This window comes from Arachis duranensis, chromosome 10, assembly GCF_000817695.3.
Source record: "Arachis duranensis cultivar V14167 chromosome 10, aradu.V14167.gnm2.J7QH, whole genome shotgun sequence".
NCBI lineage: Eukaryota > Viridiplantae > Streptophyta > Magnoliopsida > Fabales > Fabaceae > Arachis > Arachis duranensis.
In genome coordinates this window covers 22,983,861-22,991,775 of record NC_029781.3, presented here as the reverse complement: position 1 = coordinate 22,991,775, position 7,915 = coordinate 22,983,861, and the positions used below count along the sequence as shown (strand labels likewise).

General features: G+C 31.1%; 1 protein-coding gene across 1 annotated transcript; it reads left to right on the top strand.

The window, feature by feature from the left end:
* The first annotated feature begins 1,636 nt into the window (after window positions 1-1,636).
* On the top strand, window positions 1,637-6,279 carry LOC107469479 (ABC transporter B family member 17-like). The gene is made up of 11 exons (XM_016088850.3): window positions 1,637-2,119; window positions 2,275-2,390; window positions 2,594-2,714; window positions 2,899-2,958; window positions 3,464-3,612; window positions 4,121-4,175; window positions 4,287-4,474; window positions 5,323-5,440; window positions 5,542-5,588; window positions 5,992-6,087; window positions 6,162-6,279. Exons 4-10 carry the CDS (start codon window positions 2,946-2,948, stop codon window positions 6,046-6,048), a joined length of 627 nt encoding a protein of 208 aa, XP_015944336.1. The 5' UTR covers window positions 1,637-2,119; window positions 2,275-2,390; window positions 2,594-2,714; window positions 2,899-2,945; the 3' UTR covers window positions 6,049-6,087; window positions 6,162-6,279.
* The last annotated feature ends 1,636 nt before the right edge of the window (window positions 6,280-7,915 follow it).

Here is a 7,915-nt window from a genome sequence, read left to right as displayed (position 1 = left end):
TTTCTTTCTCTCTCATTCCTTCACTCACTTTATATCTTATATATCATTATCAATTACTAATTATAAATTTAACAATCAAAATATACAACATGACATTCTCTAATTACATTCAAACAAAATTAAAATTTTAAAATTGAATATAGCTATATTATATATTATATTTATATATTACTAACTAATTTAATAAATAAAATGTGTCATATCTTACTCTCTTATTAAAATTTAAAGAAAATATTTTCCTCCAAAATTACTAAATCTCCTTCTTACGTTCTCTTATCTATTTCCTTTTTTTCTATTTCTCTCTTTCCTTCGCACTCTATATATCATTTATATTTTATATTAGAAATTTGACAAATCAAAATGTACCACCAAATATTCTTTTATTGTAATTACAAACTCCTACTCCCATTCTTCTTTTTTATCTTTCTCTCTCTTTTTTTCTCATTCTCTATTTTTCTCTACCATTTTGTTCTATAAAAAATAAAAATTAACAACCTAATATAATTTAAATAAAAATTTTTATTATATACATATTTTTTTATTTAGCTTTAAATTTTTACTACTTATCTTTCTAATCTATGTTTTTACTTTTTTTTTCAAATATTTATTGTATATAATTTAAAAAAATACTAATATTGTGATTAAAAGTTAGAATTGATATAATTTTTTTTATGCTAATATCTAATTATATTTTGAGCAATGCTAGGGGGCCAGCAATTTGTGTGATTGTTAGCCATCAACTAGTCATCAATGATAATTTGATGATGTGAGATTGGTGTGAGATTTCATCCAATGGCTCACCTTTTTCTGTTGGTTACATGCTGGCCAAAATTCAATAAAACTGATGGCCCCCTAGACTTTTCCTTATATTTTTATATATATAGAGTAACAAATATTATTTTTAAATAACAAGCATAAAAATTAATTATTTTTATTTTTACAACAAACTTAACACCTAATCAAATATAAAAATATACAAGTTAAATTCTTTCAAATTTTAGATAACGAATATTAAAATGAATTATTATTAGAAAATTAAACTCTTTCATATGAAATACTAAAAAAACTTATTGTTAATTTTGGACGCTAAAGAAAAATTTTATTTTATTACAATAAAAGAATATTTGGCGGCATATTTTGATTTGTGTATATTTTAATTGTTAAATTTATAATTAATAATTAATTAATAATAATATATAAGAGAGATAGAGTGAGTGAAAGAATGAGAGAGAAAGAGAAAGGGTGAGAGAGGAGCAAAGAATTCTTTAATTTTGAAAAGAAAAAATTTATTTTAATTGCAATAAGAAAGTGACATGTCACTACTAGAAAACTTGTTATTACAGACGGAAATTTCCGACAGATTTTATCCCACGGAAATACAGAAGGAATTTCAGAGGGATTTTTTGTCGAAAAACAAAAAAAATAAATTAACATAAATTACAGACAGAAAAAAAAATCCGTCGATAATTCCATCGGAAAAAATAAATTTTTTTTTTGTGGAATGATTACAGACGGATTTTCCATCTATAATTAAATAGACAAAACACACATTTTATTAAATTATTACAGACAAATTTTCCGTCTTTAATTTAAATGAAATCCGTCGAAAATATTGAAAACCTAGTTTTATCACACTCCATTCACACCGCAATCAAAATCCACCGCAATCCATTCACCGAAATATCCATTCAATCTCTATACCTAGTTTTCGAACGCTGTAGAAGGCTCATCCTCCAACTCTTCGCCCTGCACCCCGCCGCCCACAGCCACCGCAGTCTCTGCCGCCACTGCAGCCACGCAGCCCCCGCATCAGCCCTCGCAGCTCCCCGCAACCCCCACAGCCTCGTAGCCCCTCAGCGGCGCAGCCACCGCAGCCCCTACACAGACACAGCCTCCACCGCCACCGTAGAAGATCCGTCGCCGTCGGATTCCGAGCTTCTTTTCGTTCCAGATCAGCGCTTTCTTTGTCAGATTCCCTTCGCGCAGCTGGTAGATCGCAAACCCTAACTTTTCTATTCGTTCGTATTTTATATTTTTCTTCAGCCGACGCTTCTTTTGCTCGTTACTCTCTCACGAAATCGGTGGTGGTGGTGCTGAAATCAAAGGACTTATATCTTTGGTGAATTTTGATACCCTACTATGCATTACTTTTTCTTTTGTGTGTGATAATTGATAACATTAGAGGGCCTAGTGGCTTTACATAAGTAATTCAGATTATCTTTATGTTCTTTCTTTTCTAATTTTTCTGGTGATTTTTGTGGCTGTTTCATCAAGTTTTTGATCAACCAGATTCGGGAAGCCAACCAAATGGTGGAGGAGTTTATGCTTGCTGCTAATGTTTCGGTTGCAGAACAAATTCTTAAAAGTTTTCCTCTATGCTCATTATTAAGGTTGTTTCCTGATCTGATTTTTTGAAATTAAGTTTTGGTATCTCAATATTCTTTTGGTATCTTTCTCTAGAACATGGTATGTGATATTGAGAATCATCACTTTCACAAGCATGTGAGGCTGTTGGTTAGAAATGCTAACCGACTTTACATATGAAAAGAAAGGTTAATTGCTATCTTCTAATTGTTTGTTGGTTTTTGTTCAGGCGCCATCTAACACCAACTAGAGAGATGCTTGAACCTTTGCTACGTACTGCTGCTGCAGTTGGCCTGCACTTGGATGTCTCGTCCTCAAAAGCATTGGCTGATTCTCTTGACCATGCTGTGGTAAATGGCTTTTCCTTGATATTTTTTATTCTACTTATCCATTTTTTTTTCATTGACATTTCGGTTTGCACTTTTTATATATGATGATGATGTCTAGTTGTATTGCTTTTTGGCTTTGTTAGCTCAAGCATTTGATATATTTGATCTTTAAGGTGTTCTCTCTCTTATCCAAACACTTTTTCAGGGTGATGATCCTTACTTCAACAAGTTAATCCGCATTCTAGCAACTAGATGCATGACTCAGGTAAATTGAATTTTTATGAGATCTCAGATTTTGGGATTGATCAAAAGAAGATAATTATATAATTGATGTATAGATTCATTTTTTATCTTATACAAAAATCAACTTTCATTTAGAGGAATAAAGTAATAAGATCAAATTCTAAACTTATTGGCGAAAAATTTCTAATATCTTGTTAAATCATTTTCATGAGAAAGTTAAATTGTTATGTATATAGGCACAAAAATGATTATAGTTAAAATAAAATAACTAAATTTTGAATAAAATATAACAACAAGAGCCATTTGTTAGTCCATACTCATCTATTTAACTAAGAATCTGACCAAGCATATATAAGTCTTTTTCAAGTATATATTTTAGTGCATTAGTGACATATGTAGCTTAATAAATCTCTATTAGGGGGGAAAAAATAAAAAATAGGGGATATATCTTTCATTTCATTCTCTCCAAAGAGAGCATCAAGTGAAGGTAGCAATAATGGGAAACAATAGCATGTTTCGTTATGCAGATGGTGTGGACAAGTTGTTAATGTTGTTTGGAACCATCGAAAGCATTGGTGATGGATTGCAGAACCCTCTTATGATGTATATTCTTAGTGATGTCATCAATGCTTATGGAGATAAGAATTCCAAATTGGGTATGCATGATGTGAACAAGGTGAGAGCTTGTTCATTTAGATTTAAATAATCTATATATAATTATTCTCTTTTGCCATACATATATTTAATTTTTCATGTGATATGTTTCATCTATTCTAATGTAATATTCATCTTTGTAGGAAATTGCTTTTTGTTAATCTCTTAGCATTTATTCAATTTAGAATTTACATTTCTCTTGTGAGAAATTCAAGAAACAATTTTTTTTTTCATTAGCTCTTCATTGATCTAAAAAAAAAGAATTTCAGCATAAGGCTTTCTTCTATGAGTTTAAGTTTTTGGGACAAATAAATTTAAGACAGATATAAAATAATTTGTATGTCTTTGTTCAATAGCATGAAATATTGTAGAGAAATCACGATATAGTATTAAAATTTTATACGAAAAAGTCTACAGTTTAATTTTCTTATCCTTTATTCCGAAAATTTTGATTTTTAGGAATATGATTAGGCAACAACTTTTGATATTTCCTGACTTCACCTTATTATTTATTTATGTTTTAATTTCAGTATGCATTGAGGCTTTTATTAGTTGCAATTGGTGTTGGACTTTCAGCTTTTGTAGGTAAGCTGCATAATTCAGAATTCACAGTTACCTTGATTTTGCAAAGCATAATTCAATTTGGAAGTTAAAGATAATAATTCCAGCTATCTATTTTGCTTTATGCGACTGCAGAAGGAATGTGTTGGGCAAGAACTGCAGAGAGACAGGCTTCAAGAATGAGAATGGAATATTTGAAATCAGTGCTGAGACAAGAAATTGGATTCTTTGATAGCCAGACAGCTGGTACTTCAACAACTTACCAAGTTGTCTCACTCATCTCCTCAGATGCCAATACCATCCAAGTTGCCTTGTGTGAGAAGGTTTTACTATTCACTTCTGATCTATTATGCTTTCCCCAAACTAAACTTGCTATCACTGCTATTTATATCATCACTTATATTTAAAGTCAACCCTCAATCGTTTCTTAATAAAAATATGAAAACAGATTTATTTTTCCATATTTGAAAAAAAAAATGATAAATTCATCTTTCATTATTTAAAAATTTATACATGTAGAGAAGGATTAATAATACGTCTCCTTATTTTTTTTATAAAACAAAAGATTAAAGGATGAATAAATCTTTGACTATTATTCATAAAGATATATAAGTATCTAACTAAAATTAAAGTGTGAATCAAAAGACTCATCAGAAGATAACATAGAACTGCAAGCAAAGGGTCCAAAGCTAGAGATAGGTTCACCTATTATTTTTACAGAGGCTCCTAAAATGATTAAGACTGCTGCTTCTGTTCCATGTTTTGGGGTTAATTCTGGTTTGGTCAAGCCTGGTGATGTTGGAAGGTACTTCAAACTCTTTCATTCATCTCTGCTTCTTTTAACTATTAATTTTCTCTTTTTATTTTTTATTTCTATGAATTGTCCAGACAAACTTTAGTTAATGATATTAGTTGGATAAAACTCTTTCTAGTGATACTTAATAATTTGAAACATACATTGAAAATAAAGCTTGTCAGAGTTTGTAGTTTAAGTTAGAGAGGGGGGACAAATCCGTGGGGGACAAATCCGTGGAGTTAGAGGCTGTTCTCAAAGAAACTGTGAATTTGGTAACATAGATCTGAATCACTATCATTTATTGGGTCTCTTTTGGTCTAATTGTTATCCTCATTGATGTTTTTTTTTGTTTTTTGTTTTGATGAATGAATGTAGGAGAACATACCTATTGAGGAGGTTTTTGAGAACCTGAGATGTAGTAGAGAAGGTCTCAGCAGCAAGGCTGCTGAGGAAAGACTCGCCATTTTTGGCCACAACAAGCCTTATTTTACAGGTAAGCCTCCTGATTGGCAAGACTTTGTTGGTATTATCACTTTGCTTGTCATCAATTCAACCATCAGTTTCATAGAGGAAAACAATGCTGGTATTTTACAGATAATGCTGCTGCAGCTCTCATGGCTCGTCTCGCTCCAAAAGCAAAGGTGTGGGATTCAGTGTCATTTTCTTATGTCCTTAATATTTGCATTGGATACTGGTATTGGATAAAACATGCATTGGATAAAACATACTGAATGATCTTTCTTCTATTTTAGAATGACAATTACAAGCCATTGATTGGTTCTTGAATTAAATAGTGAGAGGAATGTTGGATGAGGATTTTTCTTATCAAACTTTATCCATCACTTTTATAATTTTTCGGTCAAATTGAGAACTGAGTCATGGACTGTCCTTCGAAATGGGATTGCTTAATTTTCTAAGGTTACTTACAAACTCTCGATAACTTTACATAGATATGGTATTTTAATTATAACTTCTCTGAAGAAAAATATTGTAACCGGTGTTTATTTGATCCTTTTCAAATGCTTTTATTCATCTTATTTGCAGGTGTGTCTGGATCAATTAGCAGTCAATATTTGGAGTCCATGTGGAGCACAGTGGTAACTGGGATAGGTTCTTGGTCCACGGAGGTCAAAAGTACAAGTAAGTTTCTATTATTGAGTTGTAAAGATTTCAGAATTAAATTATTGTGACTATAATTGGAAGTTTCCTACCAGGTCTCCTGGGAATGCTTTTGTTGAAGGCGATGCTTCTAGTGCCAGCTACTTCCTCGCAGGTGCAGCTGTTACCGGTGGGACTATCACAGTTGTAGGCTGCGGCACAAGTAGTTTACAGGTATGTGAATCCAATGAACTCTTATGGCATGAATCCTGGTCAGATTATATTTTTCAGTGGAGACATTTTGCATTTCGCTTAAAAATGACCTGAGCTTCTCTTAACTTGATCCTTCTCTTAACTATAATTTCCCTAGTGTTGTTGAATCTTACGATGAGTTGTATTTGCTAAACCGTCTGAGGGTTTTTTGGCGTGTGTGCAGAATCATCCTGCTATTGTTGTGCCTAGGCTTCCTACTGGTTTGAATTTGTTTAGCCTAGGTGAGTTCTTTCAAATGTTCTTTTTCATTTCGCATTCTGTGAAGAACCCTTTAATTATTTTATTTTTGTTCTGATCTCTGTTTCCTTTTGTTGTTCTCTCTGTTTTTCTATGTTTTGATTCTTTGGCATAGATTGATTTACTCCAATTCTAATTCGGATTTTAATTCTATTTCAGTCAGGAGATGTCAAGATTAACTTTCAATGTGGAGCTTGATGCTGCTAATGCAACTTAGTTATCTATTAATATTTTAGATTATTCTATCTTTAAGTGTTAAGTGTAATTTGTGACATTCATGTAACATTGGGATGGTCATCTTATTTTTTTGGGTATTTTTTTATTAAGACAATGAGATATTAGTCAATGATGTTGAAAAATAACATCCAATTTTATAGGTATCATGTAATGAATATTATGTTTATTTATGTGAGTTTTGGCTTTCTTTTTTCAATTTACAGTGTTTGATGGAGTAAATTTAGAAAACAAATCTAAAGTATTCATTTTGCAATGGAAAAATCTAAAAAAAAATTCTATTTTATCTTACTGACGGATTTATAGACGGATTTTCTGTCTGTAATTAGAACGAGATGATTTTTCAAAGTTCAAATTACAGACGGAAAATCTGTCGGAAAATCCGTCTGTAATTACAGACCGAAAATCTGTCGAAAAATTCGTCTGTAATTACAGACGGAAAATCCGTCAAAAAATCCGTCTGTAATTACAGACGGAAAATCCGTCGAAAAGTTCGTCGCCTTTGGGAAATGGATAGAAAATTTACAGAGGGAAAATTCGTCGGTAACTGCTAAAAATCCGTCTGTAATTTTCCGACGGAAAAAAATCCGTCGGTAAATAATTTCCGACGGGGCTTTTACAGAGGGACAAAATCCGTCGGTAATTTCGTCGGTAACCAAAAATCCGTCTGTAATAAAGACTAAATCCGTCTGTAAATCTGTCTGTATTAATCCATTTTCTAGTTGTGTGTGATACATTTTGGTTGTAAAATTAGTAGTATATAATAGATATAATAGATGTGTATTTATATTTTAATATATATTTTATATTGGTAGCTGACTTTAGTGACTAATTTTAATGTACACATAGCATAACCCTTTATTTAGTGAAGTTTTAGTCTTTCATAAAATAGTTAATTTCATTGAAAAAATTTCTACCGTAAATTTTACACAGAATCAATTTTGCAATCAAATCACAAAAATTTACTGAATAATTAATTTACAACTAGAAAGAAATTTCATTATTTGAACCTAAATTTAAAATAAAAAATTGTAATTATTTAATTTAAATTTTGATCTTTTTAAATTTATGTTTTTTAATCTCTTTTATACAATTATATGTTGACATGTACTTCTTTTTATATTAT

Excerpts from the sequence above, each read along its gene's own strand:
- LOC107469479 (XM_016088850.3), top strand. Across the intron at positions 3,613-4,120 it reads GTATGCATGATGTGAACAAG|TATGCATTGAGGCTTTTATT; the intron begins GTGAGAGCTTGT and ends TTTTAATTTCAG. Across the intron at positions 4,475-5,322 it reads AAGTTGCCTTGTGTGAGAAG|GAGAACATACCTATTGAGGA; the intron begins GTTTTACTATTC and ends GAATGAATGTAG.